Source organism: Semicossyphus pulcher, unplaced genomic scaffold, assembly GCF_022749685.1.
Source record: "Semicossyphus pulcher isolate SPU_LCO1_2020_fin unplaced genomic scaffold, fSemPul1.0.p SCAF_7, whole genome shotgun sequence".
NCBI classification, from domain to species: Eukaryota; Metazoa; Chordata; class Actinopteri; order Labriformes; family Labridae; genus Semicossyphus; species Semicossyphus pulcher.
The window spans coordinates 11,708,874-11,735,665 of NW_027211748.1; the positions used below are offsets into that span (position 1 = coordinate 11,708,874).

Consider the following 26,792-nt stretch of genomic DNA (forward strand, 5'->3'; position numbering starts at 1 on the left):
GTGGTCTCTCATGTGGTATGCTGCTGCAAACAAGAGACATTTGTGTGATAGAAAAGCAAGAGTCATGATTGAAACCTAGAAAGTGAAGGCAATCATGTAAGCAGATTTACTTTTGCATAATATATTCCACTGCCGGCATGCACTGGAGAACCATAAGAGCACATTAAACACAGGTAATCTGAGTGCAGCACTCCTATACACACTTTGACACCAGTTTATGTCAGAGATTTTCTTCTAATTGCATGAATTATTACTTTATTTTTCTCCATTATATCCCTGGCAAACATTCAAAGAAAAGTCCTGTCTTTCAGTCGGAGATGTTCCTCTTCCTGCAGGGACGCAGAGCCCACAAGTATGCAGGATGTTTCATGATCCATTTAGAGAGTGGGTTCATAAACAAACAGAGACTCACTGGAACGTGTCGGACATGTTTCTCATCCTCTGTTTTGGGCCTGTAGGAGCTGGGAGCCATGGCGACCAAATACCGAGGGGAGAAAAATGTGTGCGCAGCCGGGCCGAGCTCCATCCCTCTGGCAGTCATGCTAAAACTGTTGAATCCCATGACAAAAACAACATTCCTCATCTAAGTGATAGTCTTCAAGGAATTCCCGTGAAACGGAGGCATTTCTCAGCGTGCATACTTCGCCCTATTGAAACCATCTGCTGTAACGTGTGAACGGGAATCCTTCTGCACAGAGAGACATTTCTTTGTCTTTGTACACACATGTGGGAGCTTGCATTCTCTCTTTTATGCTGCTGTGGACATATGTGCATGTGAGTGCTCTAATCTGTGAAAGCCTCCAAAGCCCATCCCAATTCTATTTAAAAGCCTCTTGGCCTCCTTTGACAAATGTTAACCCTGCAGAAGAAGCCTGGGTCTAAGTCTGACAGTGACTTCTCATTAGAAAAGTCAGTTGCAAAACGTTGGTCGGCCATGTTTTTAATAACCTAAGTACCATCATAATAAGGTCTCCTCTCCTGGTCTCGAGAAGCACATTCATGCTGTTTTATCATCTGGGATAGATCATTATAATTCATCATATTCAGGATTAGACCAAAGCGATCTTGTCCTCAGCCTTTAACAAACACTAGCTTTTGTTTGAACATTGTCGTGGGCTTGCACACATTTTAAGTGAAGGCTCAGGGAGTCTTGTCTCATGAAATATTGAGTGCTAAACACTTTATTTCATGGTGAATTTTTAAGATCCAAAAACATCTTATTGGCTGACATCACATCTTACTTGGTTTTGAGACTTCTTGAGAACAAGTTACCTTTACTGAACTGTCCTTTTCCCTTCCCACTCCTCCATGGTCACCAACCCTGCACGGTTGCTTCTTCTTCTGTCCCTTAATGGCAGATTGCCATGATTGCTTTTGAGGTTGCATAACGCCATTTCATGCTTTACCAGAGATATTGTTGCTCATATGATTTGTGTATCATTGCGTCCTATGAAATCTCAGAACTGATATAAAGATTTTATTGGTTTTTAAACACTGCAGGTTTTTATCAATACTGTGGTACCTGTGGAGTAGCTTAGCATAATTCACAGTTAAAAAACTCTCTCTTTCTCTCACTGGTGCTCTGTGCAAGCCCTTATACAGCCTCAACGACTCACTCTGCTCTGTCCCTTTAAGAAACCCCGCCCCTACAAGCCGAGTTTCTTCTGATTGACCAGCTCTCTGAAGCCTGCTGAGGCTGCACTTTATGACGCCACAAAGTGTGGCGTGTAGAAAAAACTGTGTGAAACCTGTCGTTCACAGCAGCCTGCAGACTGAGCTCAGAGTCCCTGCGAGGAAGGTATCCATCTTTACCATCTTTGGCTCCAACATTTCTCTGAACCTGCAGTCATGTGACAAGTCACTCAACTCGTTGCTCTTTCTTCCGTTTTTTTCCACTTTAATTCCTGCACATTCTCATGCGAATGACACATTGCTGCAAATTAAAATACGCACACAGACGCACACAGCACTTTAATCATTAATGCTTTCTCATCACGGGCGGGTCCTCCCGGATCCACTCAGGTATTACACATAATGTTGAAAAGACCTGGAACGGTCCTTGGGTTCCGGTAGACCCGTAAAGACCTCTACTGAGAAGCCTGGGGATTACTCCAACATACTGTTACCTACAGATTTGAAACTTCACCCACATGTCGTCCGGACATCCAACACTGTAACATTATATATATATGTCTTAAAATGTGAAACAGCAGAATACCCTCTCTTTAATGACCCCATTGCAGGCCTGAAATGTACATTTGCATGTACAGAAAAATAGACATTATTTGGTTTATGTCAAAAAAACATCGTAATGATTTCAGTATGTGCACTCCTCCTCGCATGCGCTGCTAGAATATTGATTTAGAAACAAGAAGTAGAAGACAATGTGTAGCTTTGAAACAATGCAACGTTTTCACTTTGAATAGCAGGAAGAGAGAAATATAAAACATGAAATGAACCCCTACTAGACATTTACCCCCAATACAGCAGGAAGTAAGAAAATCACCTCCACTGTGTTCAAGAATTTCCTTTTAATGCATTTATTATTGTGTCTTTACATCATCTTCAACCCGTGAGAGCTCACGTGTGATCAGGGCTGATTGTTATCACTGGAAGCATCCCTGAGAGTCTGTGAGAGGACGAGCGATGTTGTGGAAAGCCCACTGAAAGATGCCGTCGATGGAGCCCTGCTGAGAGACAAAAAATACAGTAAGATTATTTGTTTCCCACAAGGCCGAGTCCTGGTGACATCATGTTGATATGATGATGTCACACGGCAATGTTTATGTTTCCTACCATCTTGTGTCTGACATGCTTATACTATATCATACATCAGTGTGTAACTGAGCTTCACTCACGTCTCCCAGGATGGAGTCCAGCTCATCTCTGTGCTGGATGGGATCAGGGGCCGAGGAGCTCTGATCATGACTGAGTGTGTTTTGAACCACTGGGGGGAGCTGTTCACACACACACACACACACACACACACACACACAGCAGAGATTGCAGTCCATCATATTCAGATAACGAACATGTATATAATATCTGTACACACAGTCTGTGTGCTCACCTGTAGGCCTCTGGATTCAGCCTCCTTCTCTGCAGAGGCCCAGGGCCTGGAGCAGGACAAGCAGACAGATCTCCCTCTGACACACACACAAACACACACACACACAGAGTGAGTCAGACTATTCTGTGGTGTGCAGTGTTGTCAATCAATATGTACTCCCAACACCCAGAAGGGTTACAGAGGAAGTTAGTCATCATTAGTTTGTTAATGATCACTATAAGCACACACCCTTACTGCACGTATGCACATGTATGTCCGTATTGATGCAGAGATCACACTGAAGCTCTAGATTACAGTTTGTCAAACGTGTGGGTGGAGTTACGAATCTGCAGCTGATAATACAGAGATAGAAGAAGAGACGAGTGGATATCTTACTTGGAGAAGTGGCAGTGCACGTGGAAACGCTGCAGACACTGCAGGCAGTGAGTCAGGTCTCCTCCTACCAGGTGACAAACCCCACACACCTCCCTCGTACTGACCAGCTCTCCACCTGAGCACTGCATGAATGTATTATATGTTCAAACACAAACCAGACTGTGTGACAAAATGGGCTAAAACTACATAAAGAGAAGTCACCAAATCTTCACCTGGAGGTTTCTGCCACCTGCCCCGTTCATAGAAGCTGTGACAGCAGTGAGAGACGAGGATGACAGCGAGGAGAAGAAGGAGACGTCTGCGATGGAGGTGCTGGAGCTTGTGTTGGTTTGCTGAGGCTGGGCAGTAAGTGACTGAGATAATAAAGTATTATGATTGACATCAGTACTTGACAATGTAGCATGTGTCGAAGTAAAAACTACTTTTTTCTAAAGGTTCTCAGTCATCCAGGTCATGGTAACTTTAAGCTGAATCCAAAAGGCAACTGGACTTGGTTGAAGTTCAGATGAGAGGTGAAACGTCTTCAAGAACTTCAACCAAGTCCAGTTGCCTTTTGGATTAAGCTTTGAATTACGTTTTTCAAACTTGACTTTTTAAATGTTCACAGATTTAAAGCAAAGCAAAAAGTGGAGCCTATCCCAGCTGTCACTGGGCGAGAGGCGGGGTACACCCCGAGCTGATCGCCAGTCAATCACAGGGCGAACACATAGAGACAGATAACCTTTCATGCTCACTCTCACACCTACGGGCAATTTCAGAGTCATCAGTGAACCTGACAAGCATGTCTTTGGACTGTGGGAGGAAGCCGGAGTACCCAGAGGGAACCCGTGCATGCATGCAACATGCAAACTCCACACAGAAAGAACCACCTCTAGCCTCTTCTAGAAGGAACCTTTTAGCTGTGAGGCCACAGTGAGAACCACTGCACCACTGTGCAGCCCTGTTCCATTATGTTGCATATATTTAATTGAAAACATCGTTATGTGATAATCTTCATTCAGAAACTTACTTGTAAAGGTAGTTGGGTTGTCTCTCTTTTCACTCTATTTCCACTGCACCACTCGCACTGCCAAGGACCACTGCAGATTAAACATGTCATGTGACTTGTAAAGAAAATTGGCTGAAAGCTAAGTCATCCCTGAAGACACATATCTGCTAATATATTCTAAAAAACACACACAAATAGATAGATTACAAAATATCTCTTATTTTAAGTTGTAATTTTCATTCTAAAAATAACCCATAACAAGTAAAAGTCCTGCATTCAAAATGTTACCTCAGTATAAGTAGCCTACAAAAGTATTATTAGCCAAATTTACTTAAAGTATCACATGTACAAAATATGTAGAATGGCTTCTTTCACAGTGTTGTATTATAACATTATTGTATTTTTTTTAATTAACTAAAAAATACACATAAGAGCATTTAATGTTCGATTCAATGTGGAGTGTTTTATAAAGGTACTTTTTAATACTGGACAGACCATTTGAAAAATACTGCATCATTTTATATAACAGGGTTAGGGTTAACAACTACTGCATATGTAGTGGAATTAATATTACAATATTCTGTTAACTTATAAACTAACGCTGAATGAAAATAATCAAGAAAAGAACAACTAAGTCAAAAGGTACCTTGGTATGGATGTGAGTGGAGGGTGAAGGCAGGTCAGGTGAAACGCTCGAGGACATCCATCACAACAGATCAGCTCTCCTCCGTCTTTACACACCGCGCACTCATCCTCGTTATAGTGACCCTGAACACTCAGATACAGAACACGTTAGACACTGAAGCTAACGCACACACAAGGACAGACAGGTGACTGTGACTGAGCCTTTACTGTGACTGTTTTTGTCTCCCCCTTGTGGTGAAACGTGTTCACAGCAGCTTTGGACTTTGTTGCTTCCTTCATCTCCTCTGACTGACCACAGGAGTAAAACTCTCCTCCAACTTTGAGGCACTTTATTGCAGGTGCTGAGGAATCACAAAGACTTTTGATGAGACAGCTTTATTGTTATTTGTAAGCATAACAAAACAGTTACGCTTAACTCCCCCAAAGTCTTACCATCTGATCCAAACACCTGTTGGATGATGATATTCTCTCTGACTTCCTGGCTGCCTCTAGGCTCAGCTGAGGAGGCAGAGGAAGAGGAGGAAGACTGAGTGTCAGGTCTCTGGACTGGAGCACCTGAGGAAGAACAAATGTTTATGTGTCTGTAGTATTAAAGCACTATCATATGATTGATTGTAATTACCATTTCCAGATGTAATCTGTGGGGCTGTTGTTTCACTCTTCACCCTGAATAGCTTCACTTTACCCGCTGCAGAAAACACAAACGTGTTAATATCATGAGCCTTTTTTCACCTCAAACATAAGGTGTTTCATCATTATTTAATTTCCTTGTTGTTGCCACAATTTACCATAATCACATAACCTAGTTTATACTACCGTTAGCTAGGAAGTGGCTTAATGCTAATATTACCTTTTGGAGGTGTTAAAAGATATGGAAAAGTGTTAACAGACTAAACTTTGTAAAAACGCCATATTTACCATCAGACAACAGCTAATGTTAGCATTCAACCACTGACTTTCCAACATTACTGTGTGCCCTTCCCATCAAATTGTACAACGAAACCAAAGGGTAATGATAGCATTCACCACTTGTTAGCTAACTGGCTACTGGAGCTAAGAATTGACTGAATGCTAACATTTAATATGGAAGGCGTTATAAGATAAGATAGTAAAGACAGAAAAAGACTTCACTCTGTGAGAACAACATATTTGACAACTAGTTAGCTACCATCAGACAGCAGCTAATGTTAGCATTGAACCATTTTTTTAGCCAACATTGCTGTTAAATAATGTGTGAATAACACCTTATCGTTGTTCAACACAGCCACTTTGTAGCTAACAGTTATAGTACCTAGGAAATTGCTAAATGCTAATCACATTTCGTCTTGTCTAATGGTCGCTAATTAGCTATTAAATATTTGGTTTTAACTTAAAACATGTGCAAATGTCCCTCCACATTTCAGTTTCAATCATCTGTAAAATTGTGAAATGAAATGAATTTAATATCTTATCTAATTCCCTCCATTTGTACTACTAAAACACTGTGACACGGCACTACAACATTAAAACAGTATTTGACTCCCTGGGTGTGATGTCAAAAGAAAATGGCTGTGTCAATATGGCAAAAGGCCGTTGTGATATTGTTAGAAGATGGAGTCAAAAGAAATGTATCATGGGAAATTACCCGTTCCATCACTTGTCTTGGCATGATACTTCGGATGCTGATGGTGTGACTTTGTCCCTCTGTCCTCGTGGCTCCTCTTCTTAATGTGCGTTGTTTTGTGGCCTTCAGAGGATTTTTTCTCACTGCAGGAACCTGCGGCATCTCGTCCTGTCAACAAAATGGCAGCAAAGACAGAATAATAAAGTCTTAACTCAGCATATAAATTGTTTCTAATATTTTCGATAGAGAACTCTGTCCTGAGAGTACAAGAAAGTGAGGATAGATCAGGACTGGGATGGGAGATCCGTGTTTCTACTCAGAAAATGTAACATTTAAAATAACTTGACTTTTGTATCAAATTTTGTTAAGATTAACTTGGCAAAAACAAAATCTATTAAATAAGTAATTTTGTGCAAAAATATGTGGGTTACTTTGTGGACAATACCCTTCTCAAGTCATATCAAAATATTTAGATCAGTCAATTTGGGATACTCAAATGGATTATCAAATGGTAGCCTATAAGTATTTTGGTAAAACTTGAACACTACATACTTTGGTGCAGTTTCGTGAGTAGCGTCTGCAGCTTGGCGTAGCTGTCCAGGTTGTAGTCTTTGGACAAGTTGCTCCAGAAAGCCTGGATGGTGGATCTGCTCTGCTCAAGGACCCAGGACAGGAGCCAGTACATGGCCTTGTGGATCCCCTCTCTGCCCTCCTTCTCCAGGGTGTCCTTTAAAAATCACAAGAGGTTTATAAACTCTGCATTCTGGCATAAAAAATAAACACTTTGTTCAGATTCTTCTTCTTACCTTCAGCAGTTGATCCGTGATGATGTTTTTATCAGCCAAACCATAGACGAGAGGGAAAGGGTCATTTATCGCCATGGCAATATCTGTCCGCAGCTCCCTCAGCAGGGAGCGAAGGTTCGTGTCTCTGAAAGCTTCCACTCTTGACATGGTCTGCTTTGTGTTTGAATAAGATCCAAAGTGACCCGGACCTGAGAAGACCTGAGTTCATACTTGAGGTTTTTTGGTATAAGAGGTGTGTCCTTCTCAGGGAAGGAAGTATTGTACAGGTGCTTTGTTTCGTTCTCGCTCTTGTGTTTACATATGTCTGTCATGTCTTTTTTTATATTCACCTGTTTTGCTTTTAATCCATATCAATATACACCACCATGCTACTAATTTTCACTTATTTAAAGTTTAAATCTTCAAGCAAGGCCTTCCTTGACCTTTTGTCTCTGCAGAGTTCATCTGTCCGACAACAACACAAACTGTCTCTGTCAGCCTGTTGACCCTTTGGGGGATCGAATGACAAGTTGTCCATGTAGGGGAATACCTGTCCTCTTGCATAAGGAGAGCTGCGCTGAAGCCACCTGAGACGTCACAGTGACAGTTTCCTTCTTAAAAGGTTCTTTCCAGTTCAACTTCCCCTTAACTATCAGGTGTTTCTTACCACAGAATATTTAGATGGTGGCGCAATACGCTGGAGAAGATCAAGTGTGTAAACGATTAACCTTATAGATTAAATTTAACAGTCTGTTGATTTCACTGCTCTCAGCCAATCCTGAGAAGCTGTTATGTGTCATATTTTCTGATTGAATAAAAATTGTCTTGTAAAAAATGTGTCTCCAGATTTAACCAGATGGACTACTTTATCAAATCGTCCAGCAAGTGGTTATTGAGGGCAGATTTTTATCATTTGGGCAACTTTTTGTTCCATCAGCCGCTTCCAACAATGTCGGGCTTTTTTCACATAATTCAGGCTCTTCTCTAAAGTATGATTGAGATTGTCCTGGCACTTAGCTTAACATGCTCAACTCGACACACAATGACTGATAACTGATAACCATTAAAACCAAATATAATTTCAGTTTATTACGAGTGAGTTTAAACCTTTCCCCATTTTAGTTAGTGTTCTGATCTCTGTGATAAAATCCTTGCAAATCTTGCCTCTTTTCATATATTGTGCTGAAATTCATCAGCTAAAAATTCATTCAATTACGGCTAGCGGCTAGCTAGTCGATTAGTTAACTTTAACCAAAGCTAATGGGATATTCAGCGTTTTGGGAAACATGCTTTTACGTCATCCAAGAGTTTGATGAAGAGATCAATACTCTTATATCTGTTCATAGGAGACAGCTAGAGCTAGGAGCTAGGAGACAGTTAGCTTAGGTTAGCATAAACAGAGAGAAACGGCTAGCCTGTTAGGTCCAAAGGTAAATCACCTACCAGCCCCTCTAAAACTCACATATTTGTTCACTTATAGAATACATCTGGTTCATTTAATCCTTAGCCTACAAAAGTGTAAAAAGAGTATGTTGTGGTTTTACTGGGGTTTTGAGCTGGGCTAACTTGGCTGTCTCCCCGCCAGGACAATCCAGATAACATTACTTGTTACAGACGTTCTTATCTATCTCTTGGCAAGAAAGTAAAAAAGTGTACTTCTCAAAATGTTCTTCTAACTGTGTCTGTTTCACCAACATAACACAAGGATGAATTTAACTTTACTGTAAACATGTCAGTTCAGCATGGTGAGCTGTTAGAGGTCAAGCAGTACAAACTGTTAGCTAGCCGGTCTGTTAACTTTGCTAACGTTAGACACAAAAATGCAACTGAACATAGTTAAATGTGGGTCTCTTAGCAGCATAATGATATGTAGAGGTAGAGAAAACAACATGAGTGTCTCTTCTCTCACTTAAAGATAAAATATAGTTCAGGCAACAAAAAAAGGTAACTCAGCTAACGAATAGTGCTAGCTAAAATAAGCCATACTTGTTAGTCCATGAGGAGGGGTTCTGTGTGGGTTTTTGTTCATTTTACCAACGTTATGAGTCAGATCAATCAAGTTATTGAAATAGTGTGTGGCAATGGTTAAAAACATACTATATATGAGATTATAGCCTACCTTATCTCATGCACATCACTCCAAACACTATTTTCTCATTAAAAAGCATGAATTTAGAAACATGCTAAAATGTTAAATTCATACAAACCTGCTTACATGGAACTGTCCTCTACTTTTCCAGTTAAGATTATTAATTGGACATTAAAACTGCGTGTAACATTTAAAGATCCAATCAGTAAAACCAGAGATAAAAGTGAAGATAACGGATCATATCAGAGTATAGATGATTTTTGCTAGCAGGTAAATGTTGATGGTATAGGAGAGTGAAGCCCTTTAATCTGTAATTTATTAATCATTAAACATTATTACATTATTCATACTGGTGAACAAGGACCACTTCTACAGATGGACGTTCACAACATACATATTACATATTATATACAGTGCAGTGCATTACAGTGGATCGTTATATGTGTATTACCGGGATGGAGGGATGGGGGAGACTGGAAGGAGAGAGGGTTTAGAGGAAAGGAGGAGAGGGAGGGGAGTGGTTAAAGGGAGGGGGAGTTGTGATAGTAAGTTGTCTTTTTATTACTTCTTCTTTTTTTTTAACCACAGTACAGTTTGTTCTATAAAAGTTAAACCCATAGAGAGATAGAGTGCCACATTTTCACAGCTACTGTAAGGTGAACCTACTGGAAGTCGACTCTTGTGGGAATATCAAATGAGATACATTTTGTCATGAGATGCTATAGAGAGATGCTATAAAACATTCTAAGATAGTCAACCTCCTCCCAGAGTGTGGAGACCCTGGAGGGCAGGCCAAAGGTCAAAGGTCAAAGATCAGATCAGCGTGCATGCGTGCTGCAGACATTCAGACGTGTTCGGCCATCTACAAAAATGGCCGACCCCCACCGCTATTCCTCCTATGTTTAGGCATCATTTTTGGTGCTTTCCCTTTTTATATATAAAAAATACAAAACATAACAGCGAAAAGAATTCTGTTGGTTGTCCCGTTTTTCTCCTTTTTCGTTTTCCAAAACTGTTTTTTGTTCGTCTTCGTTTCAGCGTTTGTTTTTGTTTGTGGTTTTTTTTTGTTTCCCTTTTCTCCTCCAGTCACTTACATATTGACAAAGTATACAATATTTTACAACTGAACAAGACTGAAAGATAACATTTGATTTGTCCAATCAGATACAAGGCCCGCATCCTATATCCAATTAGAGAAGTCAACTGGAAGCTAACCAGTAGTAAGCAACACAACAAGCCTATGGTGTGAAGGGAGCTGTCCGATTCCAGCTCTGCATTAACATGAGCACCCGCCCTCGGGAACAGTGGGCTCTGCTGGTTTGTCCAGCTTGATGTCAATCACTGGGAATTATAGAATTAAGGAAAAGACACATATTATATTACCTGACATGTCACAATCCCACAAAATGGGTAGGGCTTTAAACATTTAAAGATGAAAATCGATTTTTAAAAAAGTGTATACCAGAGTGGAAAAGACATCCAACACTACATCAGCTGAAACATGAAAGACAACCACAACAAACCTCATTCAGCATGTCATCTACATGTGTGACTGAAGGTTAAACTGCACGTCTGTAACAATTATATACTCACTTTGAAGTGTGATAAAACTTTAATATCATATGTCGTTTTCTAAATAGATGTTTTATTGCTTTTAAAATGCGGAACGGCCCCCACAACATTCTGTCTGATGTCCTCTAAAACATGAATAAGTTTGTTGCTGTTAAAAGGACTTGAAAGAATTAGAAGCCTTCAGGCTCAAGCATAGATAAAAAGTGGGTTAGAGAGGTCTATTAAGCTTCACACCCACAGATTTATTTCATTTTCAGATTTTTAATCTTCAGCCCCAACTAATGTTGATCACTCGAGGCAATTTATCACGTTATGCAGCTGCCTCTGGAGCCACAGACGGCTTTATACCGCTAACTTTGTTCCCACATGCAGCAGTACTCAACATTTAATAGACTTTAATGTGTAGTTTGACGGAACAAAGATGTCTAACTTTTTCTATGACCTTTTGATCTTCAGGTTCATTTTACTTCCCCAACACTGCGTTACTGTTCACCAGTATTTTCTGATCTCTTCACTGAGCCACAGTTTAGCCTGATGTTTTGTTCCAAAGAGACAATAATGCTCACAATGCTCTATTTCTAAAAATATAAAACTGGATCCATCCTTCATCGCACATGCTCAGTGTGTCATTTCCCAGACAGCCACCATGTGGTGCTGTACCTGTGCATGCACACTACCTCCCTGGCTCTGAGCATTTCCTCTCTATTAAGCAGAAAAAGGTTTAATGGCTGATGCCTCAGTAGACACTAGGCTGGGCGGTCTGTTTGTACCAGCGCCAACAACCACTCAGAGATTAAAAATAAGCTGCCCATTTCTTAGCAGCTTGGCTCTCAGCGCAGTGAGTCACAGCGGCTGTAAAGGATACTGCCCTCAGGATTCGCATCGTCCAAGCTTTCCATTCCAGGTAGGGCTGCTGCAACCCGACGAAACAGCTACGAGGAGAGAGGGGGAAGGGGGAGGGTGGTGTGGAAAAAAGAGGAGGTTGAGAGAAAAAAAGGGCATTAATTGAAACTATGTTATAAGCTATATTTGTTCACAGTGATTTGATGTATTCATTAGATTTTATCACCTGTTTCTATGTAAAATTGTAATATGTAAAATAACCCGTAACTCCAACTGAAAAATATGTAGAGGAGTAAAAAGTAATTTTTCCCTCTGAATTGTAGTGGAGTAGAAGTAGCCTCAAAGGTACACGTTCAGACTGCCACTATTCCCTGGTTATTCGCACTGTCACACACACTGCCACCAAATTTTTACTCAAACTAATTTTATTCATTGATGCTGGTGACTCGATCACCTTGGAAGGACGCAGCAATGGCAGAGAAGCAGAGACCGACTGTCGCCCTAAATGCTGTGAAATATGGTGAAACTGCAGGATTCACCTGTTTGACATTGCAGCCCGTCTTGGCACTGGTCTCGATGAACATGACGTTCAGCTCTTTGGCTCTCTGCTCGCCTTCCTCGATCATGATTTGCCTGCAGGAAAATCGAAAAAGGAATCAGCGTCACGACTTTAAATTTATTCACGACTACTGCTGACACGTTCTGCTCAGATATCTGCACAAACTGCAGCTAAATATTACAGCTGATATAACGATATATCTGATAAAACCCCACCTCTTCTCTTCCAGATCTGTTTTGTTGCCGACTAACATGATGATGACATCACTTCCTCTCTCTGTCCTGACATCATCAATCCATTTGCAGGTCTGCTGGAATGAGTTCACATCTGTGGAGAGCAGACTCTTTTTGTGTTAAAATCCCACCAACAAATCGGCTTCTTTACATTTCAAAATAAAAGTCCAACTCCAGGGCAGTGTGTTGCTGCTCACTTGTGATGTCATAGACGACCACGGCGACTGTAGAGTCTCGTATGTAGCTGGGGATGAGGCTCCTGAAACGCTCCTGTCCAGCAGTGTCCCACAGCTGCAGCCTTACCTGCATTCACACACACAGAAACACACACACACACACACACACACACACACCATCAGCAGCTGTTTTAACACTAATCATCACACTTCACACAGACTATACAGATGTTTGGGGCTGTGTAAGTACACATCCACAGGGATAAGCCAGTATCAGCGTGTGTGCAGGCTGACAGAACATAATATCCTGACAGAGAAACAGTATTTAAACTAGCTAAAGGAGATCATCCGTGGGAAAGGCTTTGACTCCTTAAGCCAACACACCAAAGCTATTACTACCAGAAATAACCGAAGGATAATCGTGTTAGTCTGTGAAGAGAGCAGTAATTAAGCAAATCAAATCAAGGATTAGTGAAAACAGAGTGGAAATTTAGGACATTTCTTACTTAGCATGTTGCTGGTTAAAATGACACAAGTGCAAATACATTCATCTTCACATGTGAATTTTAAATAAGAATCAAGGCGTCCTACTGTTCGGTCTTCCAGGTACATTGTCTTTGATAGGAAGTCTATTCCAATGGTGGCCTGTTGAGGACAAAGAACAAAAGAGGGGAAAACCATCAGGCTTCACGAGCTAAATGCTGCCCTGCACATCTGTTGATGGTAGCAGATTGACCGTGGTTTAAATGAAGGAAATTACAAAAAGCTGTTAAGACAGAAAAGAGCCAATAAGCAATGAAATTGAATCAGACTGAAAAAAGTAATTTCATTTGTATCGCCCTGAGGGGTCAATCATTCAGACTTATTATGTGCTTAACATCTACAAAAGCAATGAAAAGAACAATCTGTATCTCTTTTGCAGAGCGAAACATTTAAATTAGAACATTATTTAACTATTTCACCTGAATCCAGAATAAGTTTGTGTATCAGGTTAGCATTTTGGCCAAAAAAATGTCATATAATAAAATTATTATTCAGTCTCTATAGAGGTCTTAATATATTAAAGACCAAAAGTATGATTGGTCCAAATTATTTCATTCATACTAATCTAACATCGGAGGATGATTGGTTGAGAAATTGCTCAGAAACTTCTTATGTTCAGTATTTAACAGTCAGTTATCAGTCTTCAAAATAAGTGTCTTAGTTTGTTTTTGAATCTGGTCCGAGACTCACCTGATACGTGTTGTCGAAGCTGTCATACATGAACCTAGTGATGAGAGATGTTTTCCCCACTGGAAAGAAAAAAATCAGAGGTTGATTTGAGGTTAATTGTCACTGCAGGACATAAAAAGTCTCCAGCAGTAAATGCAACATAATAATATGAAAATATGTGTCTACTAAGTGTTCAAACCAACAATTACATTAAGATTCTTTCAGATTTCAACATGAGATTATAAGAGAGGAAGGATTTGGAGAAAAACCATCAGCCATTTTGTGAACCTTGCCTGATAATTCAGCACATCCTCCACAACAGTCGTCAGAATAAAGAAATAAAGAAACATTTACCCGCAGCTTTGTTTCTCCAGACATAATGCCTTAATTAGCAACAGAGACTTTCTAACAAGTCGTAGAAATTATGCAACATTAACGTCAGTACGTGACACTGATTTAGTAAAAGCACGTTCACACTGCTAAGATATGAAACAAATAGAAAATAAATGAAGAGATAAAGTGTCACTGGAAAACTAACAAAGCAGGCATTAATCATAAGATATGATGTCGACTGTGCTACTAGTTGTGAAAGGTCAATGTGATGACTACAAATGTGTCGTTTTGTCTGATCAACACAGAAAAGATCTCAAACATATTTGGCAACAGCAGTTCCTCATATGGGAGAAAATGCAACCTCAGAATATTTGACATTCCATCTGAATTTAATGATTCAAACCTATATCTAATATCTATTTACTCTCATTATTATCATTACTGTATGATTGTTCGTGCCTTTTGCTGTTCTGTATGTATTTTCTTGTTTGTTTGAGGCCTTTCCCTCCTTTTTTATACATATATATACTATGGATGCTTAGGATGAGTTTGGTCTATTTGTAAAAGGCCAATGTAGGGATGCTAATTGCTAACCACTTGGCTAAAAAGCTGTGGTGTGTGGCCAGGTCCATGAAATATACATACTTGTCTCCACAGACATGTACATAAATAAATTAAGATTGAGAGAGAACAACTGATCTATTAATGGAGTAAATGTTTGCGTCTCATTTCATGATGGAAATATTCTACCAATGAGTTTAATAAACAGAAGTGTTGTCCCAAAATAATCCATGATCACTAAAAATGCCATCCACAAGCAGGATGTTGACTCCTCAAAGGATCAAGGTGAGCCCGTAGTGAGCTCGATCTTATATGGTTCTTTGCTTTAGCACCATTTTAAATCAGATCTACATGAGGGGGGACAGGAGGACTCTTCAGCAGGCCTCAGTCTCACACGCAGAGTCCTCTATGCAGACAATCGTAGTCCTGAATCCAGCCATGGGCAGTGGCCACAGCAGGCCTCGATTCAGCACCATGGACAGCAACATTGCAGCACAGGCCACACAAACAGGGAGGCTTGTAGTCGACACACAGCCCCCTCTCCCTCACACACTGAAGCATCATAATGTAAGACACAAACAGTTAGAGTGTTGTCATATTACGCCTGATTGTGTGTTTTCTGCTGCTGTATTTTATGGGATGTGTGCTCCTCTGCTGCCACTCTGGATGTCTGATGTCTGAACACGTATTCAGGCAGCTCCACAGCGCTAAACCATTATCGATCAGCACCTCCCGAATTTGTGCCATCACATCAAATCACACACACACACACACACACACATATACACACACGCACACACACACACACACACGCACACAGTCCCACCCAGAACAGATGGATTATTGAATAAATGGTATAATATTGTGACGCTGTCAGGCCTGTTTTTATTTGATAATTTGTGGGACCGGGCCGGAGACTGCGAGGTTTAGAGATGCTACAGACATCGCCAGCCTAGGGTGTGTCCCGAACTGACACATGGGGGACTGTTTATTATCTCCTTAAAAACAGAAGCACGACTGGTGGGGAAGATATTAGAGACTGCCATGTAATAGAATAAAGGATTGTTTTTCACAGAAATAAGCGATGTGAGTGAAATAAAACCTTATATAAAAACAGGCTGAGCATATTTGTCGGTCACTGCAGCACATCAAAACATCCCATTTCATATCGCCTGCTATGAGGCGAATTATGACAATTTGCGGCAACTAAACAATCCTCCATTAAAACAGACACAGTCAGCCTTTATTTTTCACGTATTATGATGAGTATATTTTATCCAATTGGGTGGAATTTATATGCATGCGGTCTTTTTTTCTTTCTCTTTTTTTTCTTCCTCCGTTAATCAAATTTCCTACAGTCACAAAATGTACCAAGAGCTAAAGGGCGTAAAATCACTCACAGCCAGCTAACACATCCTCAAGATTCAGCAACAACTTTCAAAATCAACACAGATTACATACATGGCCTTCTACATATACGCATGTTTGGCCGGCGTTAAGGGAGGAGGATAACACCCCAAGAACTGACTCACCGCTCTGCTCTCCCAAAAACACGAGTTTAAATTTCCTCAGGGGGTTCCCCAAATCTCCTCCAGCTGACATGGCGGCAGATAAAGAGCTCAACTCGGATTATTTTATATGTTCTTATCGCTCGGTTTCTCCTCGGTGGTGGCTGCGCAGGGGGATCCTCCTCTCCTCACAGAATGATGGGAATGCAGCTCAGCATCCTCCTGTCAATTTAGGGGGCGTATGCGCATGCGCGACCTCACCTATTTCACGTCACCTTTCTATAGGACCTGAAACAAAATAATTTCATGTCACGGTTTTGAACTAATGAAAATATTCATCACTGGTTAATCAGTTTGGCCCATTACAGTGATAGCCACCCTTTACATTTACTCATATGTACTTTTAAACGTAATTGGTACTTTGCTTTGAGTATTTCAGTTAATGCCTCCCTAAACGTCACCCTAACCGTTAAATATTCCATAACATTATTTTATGTGATATTATGTTAATTATTAATGATAATAATAATAATAATAATAATGAAAATTGTTCACCTTGTAATTTCTATGCAGTTTAGCACCCACCCATTAATAAAGCTATACAGTTTAGTCCCCACCCATTAATAGAGCTATGTAGTTTAGCTCTTACCCTCTATAGAGCTATGTAGTTTAGCCTCTGCCCATTAATAAAGCTATACAGTTTAGTCCCCACCCATTAATAGAGCTATGTAGTTTAGCCCATTAATAGAGCTATGTAGTTTAGCCCATTAATAGAGCTATGTAGTTTAGCCTCTGCCCATTAATAGAGCTATGCAGTTTAGCCAATTAATAGAGCTATGTAGTTTAGCTCCCACCCATTAATAGAGCTATGCAGTTTAGCTCCCACCCATTAATAGAGCTATGTAGTTTAGCCAATTAATAGAGCTATGTAGTTTAGCTCCCACCCATTAATAGAGCTATGCAGTTTAGCTCCCACCCATTAATAGAGCTATGTAGTTTAGCCCATTGATAGAGCTATGCAGTTTAGCTCCCACCCATTAATAGAGCTATGGAGTTTAGCCAATTAATAGAGCTATGTAGTTTAGCCCATTGATAGAGCTATGCAGTTTAGCCCATTAATAGAGCTATGTAGTTTAGCTCCCACTCATTAATAGAGCTATGCAGTTTAGCCAATTAATAGAGCTATGTAGTTTAGCCCATTAATAGAGCTATGTAGTTTAGCCCATTGATAGAGCTATGCAGTTTAGCCCATTAATAGAGCTATGTAGTTTAGCTCCCACTCATTAATAGAGCTATGCAGTTTAGCCAATTAATAGAGCTATGTAGTTTAGCCAATTAATAGAGCTATGTAGTTTAGCCCATTGATAGAGCTATGCAGTTTAGCTCCCACCCATTAATAGAGCTATGGAGTTTAGCTCCCACCCATTAATAAAGCTATACAGTTTAGTCCCCACCCATTAATAGAGCTATGTAGTTTAGCTCTTACCCTCTATAGAGCTATGTAGTTTAGCCTCTGCCCATTAATAAAGCTATACAGTTTAGTCCCCACCCATTAATAGAGCTATGTAGTTTAGCCCATTAATAGAGCTATGTAGTTTAGCCCATTAATAGAGCTATGTAGTTTAGCCTCTGTCCATTAATAGAGCTATGTAGTTTAGCCCATTAATAGAGCTATGTAGTTTAGCCTCTGTCCATTAATAGAGCTATGCAGTTTAGCCCATTAATAGAGCTATGTAGTTTAGCCAATTAATAGAGCTATGTAGTTTAGCCCATTGATAGAGCTATGCAGTTTAGCTCCCACCCATTAATAGAGCTATGTAGTTTAGCCAATTAATAGAGCTATGTAGTTTAGCCCATTGATAGAGCTATGCAGTTTAGCCCATTAATAGAGCTATGGAGTTTAGCCAATTAATAGAGCTATGTAGTTTAGCTCCCACTCATTAATAGAGCTATGCAGTTTAGCCAATTAATAGAGCTATGTAGTTTAGCTCCCACCCATTAATAGAGCTATGCAGTTTAGCCAATTAATAGAGCTATGTAGTTTAGCTCCCACCCATTAATAGAGCTATGCAGTTTAGCCAATTAATAGAGCTATGCAGTTTAGCTCCCACCCATTAATAGAGCTATGCAGTTTAGCCAATTAATAGAGCTATGTAGTTTAGCTCCCACCCATTAACAGAGCTATGCAGTTTAGCCCATTGATATAGCTATGTAGTTTAGCCTCTGCCCCTTAATAGAACTATGCAGTTTAGCTCTTACCCTCTATTAGAGCTATGTAGTTTAGCCTCTGCCCCTTAATAGAGCTATGTAGTTTAGCCCATTAATAGAGCTATGTAGTTTAGCCCATTAATAGAGCTATGTAGTTTAGCCCATTAATAGAGCTATGAAGTTTAGCTCCCACCCATTGATAGAGCTATGCAGTTTAGCTCCCAGTTTAGAGTACCTTTTGCATACTTTATCCTTTTCCCACGTCCTACCATTAATATTCCTTTAACTGCTTTTACACATTAAAAGAAGCAACTCAGATTAGATCAGCTTTTCATCAAACCTTAAAATATACATTACTTATTTTATTCAACAATACCCGCCATTGCAATTTAGTGTCACCATCCAGCATTTACTTAACAATTTTCTTCAGAAATTGCCTTCTGTAGTTATCAATAAAGTTTGCAATATTAATGCACGACACTCTCAACAGCATTTATACCACCCCTGTCACTTAGCCAAAATAAACACACTTTGTGCAAAAATGTCAATTTTAAACCCTAATACTAGCGTTCAAAATCAAACAGTTCGGCCTCCTTCTCCTTCCAGAAAGCAAAGCTCCGGTCGATGTATTTACAAATGTCTTCGTTGTTGAAACAGGAGAAGTTTGTGTCACTGCCACACTCATCTGGAGTAGCAGTTTGAACTATAACTTTGGGTACAAGTCTGGAATCTGATAGTGATGATGGTGAGGGACAGCGACATGGTTTTGAGTCTCCAAAGAAGCGAACTTTGATGTCCTCGAAGCCATCGCTCCACTCTCGCCTCCCAGCCTGCATCTCCTGGAGAACAGCCTTATGGAAGTCCCTCACCATCTCCCAGGGGAAACTGCCTACATGGTCAAAGACTTCGAAGCAGAGGAGGTGCCTCATCTTCCTTTCTTCTGGCGAAAGCTCTTGCTCTAAGATGTGGAAGTATCCCAGCATGAAAAGGTCAAGGGTCAAGCTATCGTGGGTCATTGCAACACCATCAACATCTGGTAGAAATTGCTCTGGGGAGAAGATAACTCGAGGTGGTGGATTTTGTGTGGAGTTAGATGAGGACATACGTGGCTTTTGTGCATCTTTGAGTACTAGTTTATTCCTCCAGGAGTTGAGCATCTTGTCTACAGCTCCTCGCTGTTGGCAGAACTCAAACATGGAGGTGATTTTGTGTGGTGGCGAAGCTCCCGTCACCCTCCCAGCCCCTGCTTCCTCTCCTTGTCCCTGCCTCGCTGCTCTCACTGAAATAGCATATGCTGATTTCTTCCAGTGGCTCAGGAACAGCACCACTATACGCTCTTTCCTTAAGCTGGTTGTCTCCATCACAGGTGTGATCTTTTTTGGAGGATCATGGTGGCTCACCTCACAGTTTTGGCTCGTGTTATTGCTCTGGTTGTTCCCTCCGAATGCTACCTGACCTCCTTTTACGACCCCAGCGAAGGGGTAGATACCACCAATCTGACCTTCAAAGTTAGATCTAAGGCTCCTGACTGACACCCCTGACTGTTGGATCTCCCTCTCCACCTTCTCCCTGCGTGCTCTGCTGTAGCTGTTGGTCTCCAGGCGATGGCTAAAAGCTGAAGCCATCCCTATATGCGGAATTTTACATCCACTAGAGGTGTCATCGTGTGCTGGCATCGTCTCTCGTGCCAGTTCCTGCCCTATATGAAATCCTAAACTATCTCTTACTCCCTGCAAACCCTTCATCTCCTGCATCATGCCTTCCACTATCCTCTTCTCACCCCCCTTTTCTGTGGTTTGGGTCAGATTAGACACGAGCAGCGACATACTCTTAACAATCTCTGAGACGCGGCTGCACCACACTGGCAACGTCAGTTGCATTTTCCCCTCTGCGTCCTTCTGTTTTAGGATCTCTTTGTTAAGGGAGATGTTTACAATGGGATCAGGTAAAATGGACCTCAGCTCCTCGGTCAGCCTGGTCAGCTCCAGCTCGTAGGCCTGGCAGCGCTTCTGCAGTGAAACAGTCTCGATCTGCTGGTGCAGGTACACCAGGTCTTCCTCTGTGAGGAGCTCACCGAACGGCCCCAAGACTGCGTTGTGGGCATGGGAGTACTTCCAGCCATCCACGGGCGTGCAGCCATTAGTCATGTCCTGTAAGAGGGAATCCAATTCAAGACCTTTTAGGAAACTATCCTGAGCAATGATTTTGTCAGAGAAATAAGTTAACATTAGGAAAAAGTCTTATTTGCTTTCTTGCCAAAAGTTAAATTAAAAAACACTTTGGCAGAGGATGTTAAGCACTGGTCTATCTGTTGGCAGGGAGAACTATATTCCCGAGGTTGTGTCATCATCGTGACGTCGGATATCACTTCTCCCAAACAAGAAATAGTTCAGTATTTTAATCCTTTAAAGCACAGCAACATGTTTTTTGGATTGTCTTTGAGGCCTTTCACACGCAGGCATTTTTGCTCTATGGCAGACACATTGGATTTTTGTGTGGATTTATTACATTATGCTTCTTCCATACAGAACAGAAGTACTGCTGAGTACCTGTCTCCTCTGCTCCTCCTCAGCCTGCAGTCTGACCTGCAGCTGCCGCACCATCACCTGTCGTTTCCACTCTGCTATGGGTCGGCCAGCTTCATCGTGGGTGGGTACGAGGGAGTCGATGTCGGCCAAAATCACATCTACGATTGGTACGACCTCCTCCAGCAACTCCTCACTCTCAAGCTTCTGTCAGTGTTTAAAGATACATACAACATACAGTGTCACTGAGCATGGATACACATTTTGAGGATGAATGTGACACATGTGGTCCAAAATATGATGCTTTTTTTGCAGTAGGACAAAGTTATAACTTCACATTTTATGTGAAGACAGTGGAGATGGTTGTGGATAGATAGCAGCCACACCCACCCCCATCACCATCAGTGACTCCACTGTTTCCACTGTGGAGTCTTTCTGCTTCCTGGGGACCATCATCAGCCAGGACCTCGAGTGGGAGCTGAACATCGGCTCCCTCATCAAAAAGGGACAGCAGAGGATGTACTTCCAGCGGCAGCTGAAGAAGTTCAACCTGCCAAAAACAATGATGGTGCACTTCTACACCGCCATCGTTGAGTCCATCACCGTCTGGTACGCTGCTGCCGCTGCCAAGGACAAGGGCAGGCTGCAGCGTATCATCCGCTCTGCAGAGAGGGTGATTGGCTGCAATCTGCCATCTCTAGAGGACCTGTACACCTCCAGGAGCCTGAGGCTGGCAGGTAAGATTGAGGCTGACCCCTCTCACCCCGGACACAGTCTCTTTGAGACCCTCCCCTCTGGCAAGAGGCTGCGCTCCATCAGGACCAAAACCTCCCCACACAAGAACAGTTTCTTCCCCTCTGCTGCCAGCCTCGTCAAAAAGGCCCCGACCCCCCTCCACCCCCCCACGTGACATGGACTCTCATCCAGCCCCTCAGTCACTTAAACCTTAACCTAGTGTTAAGTCTGTAATTCGGACTTTGCGTTACATTAACGCACACTGGTCTTTTTATTGTCTGTACACTGCACTATTTTTAATTGTATTCTGTAAGCTCTTTGCACTTCTCAATATCCTGCACATCTGTACAGTCTTTAATCACACCTGTTGTACATATGTTGTATTATACGTATTTATTTTTATATTTTCATTCTCATTGCCTTTTTTTCTATCTTATTCTATTTTCTTATTTAAATTCTAGATCTGTGTTAATGGTTCTGCGCCAAAATCACCAAAACAAATTCCTTGTATGTGCAAACCTACTTGGCAATAAACCCCGATTCTGATTCATTTTTTACCCCTGGGGTCCGACAGCACACGTGGTTTCTGTATGACACCTTGTTTTAACTACAGTCTTTCCAAATCATCATGAATGCATCATCAGCTACCTTTAAAGTTGCAGTGTATGCAGGGTTTAAGTTCTTCTTGAAGGCTGTGCCAGCCAGCTCACCGTTTGTCCAGTGAAGACTGCAGTGAGGCCAGCCTGCCTCAGAGACTTTATAGACTTCATGTGAGACATCAGGCTGAGATCCCTCTGAGGAGGCCTCAGGTGGCTGAACGATGACACAACTGTAAACAAACATTAGAAAGGTCAAAGATTCAGTTTTAAAATAAGCCGATATAACTCTTCTTGTTTAAACTAAAAGTAAACTACGATGTTTGTGTTCTTAAATAATGTGGTTAGGGTTGGATCACTTTTAGGTACATTGATTAAGGGCGTCAATGTTGCTAAAAAAGGAAAGAAAACATAAATACAGTACTTCAGCTTGTATGTAATTACATAAAGGATCAATAAATGACATCTAAAGTTATTGATACGTTGTGAAATATTGCAAATGTTGTCTTCCTCTGAAAGCCTCGTATTCAATAAATAACTACTTGTTGTTGCAATCACGGCCGTTCTCTTCTCCCGTAGTAAATACTATTCACCTACAATGGTCCAATTCCTAAATAATATATTAATGCACATAATGAAATGCAGATGTGTGGGGTCTCTGTGAGTCACCTGAGGAGGCCACCTGAACATGCTGGATGGAGCCTGTGGCGTGTCCTTTTAAAGAGGCAGCAGGGGTCAGAGAGGAAGAGGTCACAGGAAGTGAGGAAGGCTGGCGAGGCAGGGGGAGCACTTCCTTCACTGGCTGCTGGGGACACACACACACACGCACAGCAGGGGTGAGCCATGTCTAAAGGGACAGTCCCCCACTTGTTTTGTGAGGTGCATTGTGGTTGTGTATTTTATTATACTTACATATCTGCAGTGTATTTTCATCGTCCCTCGCTGTACATAGAAAATCCAACTAGATACACATACTGCAATTCCTACAAACTCTCTGTGCAGCACTTTAGATTGATCCTCTTAATTAGAAAATATTGATTTTCATCAAATAAAACTAGAAAAATTGCATTTCCTTGCAGAAAATGAGTGAAATGCTGAAAGCTGAAATGAAATTGCAAAAACTGCTGAAAATGTAGAAATATAAAATGAATGCTGAAAGCTGTCGAAAAAAGCTGCAAATGCTGTCCGAAATAGAATTTGCTTTAAGTGACTAACATAAAGCTAAAGGTGAGGAAGATAAGATTAACAGTTGAGTGGTTCCTGTGGTTAAATTAACATTACGGTAGATGGAGAGTCTTTTGGTGCTCCTGTTACTTTGAAGCTCATTATGTCAAAACTGTTCATCTGTTCTGCTTCAAAAGTTTATCAGTGGTAGAGGACAAGATGTCCTTCATTTTGATGGTAAATTTATGTGTGTTGAGTGAAAATTGTGGGCTTGGGAGCAAAATGTTTAAAATATTTTGGAGTTCTATTTAACCTTCTCTACATCACACACTCTAACAGGTGCAATCCACACCCATTATAAAAGCTGAAAAGAGCTGACAACATAACACGTATAGCTTAATTATTCAAAAACTGTAAAAGATATTAAAAAAAAACTGAATAATAGATGAAAGTATTGTGAATATTATAAAGCAAAAATGTCTGTGAGTAAATGTATGCTTTTAATTGTTTTTAAGGCCACACATGGGCTGGCACCCCTGTATATCTCAGAACTCCTTTGCCACTACTCCACCACTAGGTCTCTCAGATCCTCAGAGCAACTGTTTTTAGCTGTTCCAAGATCAAGGCTAGTAGGTAAGGGAGACCGCGCCTTTGCAGTGGCAGCTCCAAAGCTTTGGAATAGCCTGCCATTTTCCATCAAATGTTGCCCCTCCATTGACTCTTTTAAGATAAAACTCAAAACGTACATGTTTTCTATGGCCTTTGGTTGCTCTAAGTGTTTCTAGTGTTTTAGACACATATTATTGCTTTGTATTTTTTCTGTTGTTATTTATTGTTGCTTTTGTTGTTTTGGTGTGCCGTTTATTTTAACTTGTACAGCACTTTGGTCAACTCTGGTTGTTTTTAAATGTGCTATATAAATAAACTTGACTTGACTAGCATTTCAAAGTTGAAGATTTTTCCCTCCTTTCTTTAAAAAGCTGAACAGTTTGATAGTTGAACAGGTTCTGTAGCTGAAAGTATGCAGAAGCAGTAGCAAGATGAACAACGTACGGAAGAAGAATAAAAAGCGAAATAATATAGAACAGGATAACAATACTGTGAATTCACACCCAAATTTATAATCTGACATTAGAAACTAACAAAACACTGAATAACTAAACCATTTTACACTGTATTTTTATTTTTTATGTTTAGTCTTTTTTTTGTATTTGTAATTCTAATTTTTGTATCATACTTTTTTTGATGCTAAAAAAATTATCTGCTTGAAGTATAAACCCTTTTTTCTCAGCAGAAATGTTCGACCAGTCAGGAAAATCACAGGTGCAGCTGATTACATAATTAATGGCTTCTTTTACTATGTAATGAGTAACACCTGTGTTTGACAGGCCTCCAAACACTGATATTCACTGCAAGTCTGCACTGATGATTGGTCACCTTGCTGTTCTCCATGCTGGCTCTGCTCAGTCACAGTCTGGAGTTTGGAGGCAGCAGTGGTTCATCAGTCTGAAAATGACGATAGGAATAACCACAAAACACTGTAAGAAACGTTTCTAAAGTAATCCTCTAAGAGACGGAGACCGCTTTGTTGGCACGCGCACACACACACACACACACACACACACACACACTGCTCAATGTACAGACCGTAGTACTTTGGACAAAAACAAGCAGTGGTGAAACAGGACCCCTGTCAGTAAAGGTAGCGTAGCCCACACACAGCGCAGGAGAAAGTGTGGAGAGACATGATATCCTGCTTACTGATTCACAAGCTCCATGCTATTCAATAGCCTCATAGTACACCGACAATTACAATGTTTCTCCCAATTAAATGACTACAGCAGTGAAGGAAGCTACTTACAGTGACATGTTGTTTTGCTAAGTACATTCATGATCTAATATGTTGATTTAATCTGTGACAAAGGGGAACATGCAACATATTTCCTGTTTTTATTATATGCCTATGAGTTGCATCTACATTATGTTTTAATGTTAAATAGCTTAGCACAAACTTCATATCTATTTGTCCTATGCCAATGTATAATATTTTTCTCCCTTAAAAACCTACGCTCCTAATTTTTAAATTAAACTAATGTCATTATATCTGGTACATTTGCCCCAGTCAACATAATCTAAATCCACACAGACTGCATGCAGTACTTACAGTATGGTCCAGAAACTAGGGAGTCGCCAACAGTGTGACAGTGGATAAACTGAAAATAAAAAAATTGGAGAAAAAAGATGAATAATGAAGGAGATAATCCAGAGGGTGTTGTCTCTTTGATCGGAAGCAGCCAATAAACAGTAAGACCAAGGAGCAGCACCACCTGCCCACACCTCAGATGGGGGCCCTTCTTACTGTGCATAATTAAAGAAGGTGGATTGGATGACCAGCACCTGGAAGTATAGAACAATGGCTCTGCGAACGTATGTAGACGACATAGATGCACTGTAGGTCGGTGTGTGTGTTTGTGTGTAGGTAAGTGAGAGAGTCTGAGTGAGTGCTTGAACAACTCCGCATTGTGCTCAGATGTGTGTGTGTTAGTTTGCACACACTTGGCTAATGAACCACAGCGGCTCACTATAGCATGCGTCTTTGACTTCTCGTAGCACAGAAATTTGACTTTGTAGCAACATGAAGTTTTGCAGTGTACGTAGATTCATTCCTCTGTCCACTAGTCGTTGGTTTCAGTTGAACATTCTGTTGCTAGTGGCAACCCTGGCTGGCCAAGTTCCATAACATGGATTTATTATTAAGATTGGGATACAGTGTTGCTACTCTGGCTTGCTTCCCATTTGGCTCTGTGGTCACTTTAGCTACTGCAGTACAAAATATAAATTAAAAAATAATAATAACAGTCGGTTATGTGTAAAATATATTTTTTAGTTATTGCACCAACCAAAAATATTTTATTCATAGTCCACCATTATTAAAGAATATCTGTAAAACTGGTGACTGGACTCCTTGTTATGCGCTCAACTATTTTTGCCCCGTGTAGCTTTTACATTTGT

At 40.8% G+C, this 26,792-nt stretch overlaps 3 protein-coding genes across 3 annotated transcripts; all 3 read right to left on the reverse strand.

Moving 5' to 3' along the window:
- Nucleotides 1-2,530: 2,530 nt before the first annotated feature.
- aire (autoimmune regulator) lies at nt 2,531-7,634 on the reverse strand. The gene is made up of 12 exons (XM_069684236.1): nt 7,488-7,634; nt 7,234-7,408; nt 6,703-6,849; nt 5,511-5,633; nt 5,286-5,419; nt 5,080-5,225; nt 4,455-4,524; nt 3,658-3,798; nt 3,446-3,567; nt 3,071-3,146; nt 2,859-2,957; nt 2,531-2,690 (listed from the first exon to the last, which is right to left on the reverse strand). Exons 1-12 carry the CDS (start codon nt 7,632-7,634, stop codon nt 2,607-2,609), a joined length of 1,464 nt encoding a protein of 487 aa, XP_069540337.1. The 3' UTR covers nt 2,531-2,606.
- Nucleotides 7,635-9,853: 2,219 nt separating this feature from the next.
- On the reverse strand, nt 9,854-16,770 carry rab6bb (RAB6B, member RAS oncogene family b). Its single transcript, XM_069685094.1, has 8 exons — nt 16,577-16,770; nt 14,172-14,230; nt 13,530-13,583; nt 12,960-13,065; nt 12,745-12,856; nt 12,510-12,603; nt 11,993-12,059; nt 9,854-10,896 (listed from the first exon to the last, which is right to left on the reverse strand). The coding sequence occupies exons 1-8, from the start codon at nt 16,644-16,646 to the stop codon at nt 10,832-10,834; spliced, it is 627 nt and encodes a 208-aa protein (XP_069541195.1). The 5' UTR covers nt 16,647-16,770; the 3' UTR covers nt 9,854-10,831.
- Nucleotides 16,771-19,323: 2,553 nt separating this feature from the next.
- On the reverse strand, nt 19,324-25,232 carry espnlb (espin like b). Its single transcript, XM_069684237.1, has 7 exons — nt 25,218-25,232; nt 23,286-23,421; nt 22,731-22,849; nt 21,310-21,492; nt 20,541-20,910; nt 20,499-20,505; nt 19,324-20,410 (listed from the first exon to the last, which is right to left on the reverse strand). The coding sequence occupies exons 1-7, from the start codon at nt 25,230-25,232 to the stop codon at nt 19,324-19,326; spliced, it is 1,917 nt and encodes a 638-aa protein (XP_069540338.1).
- Nucleotides 25,233-26,792: the final 1,560 nt, after the last annotated feature.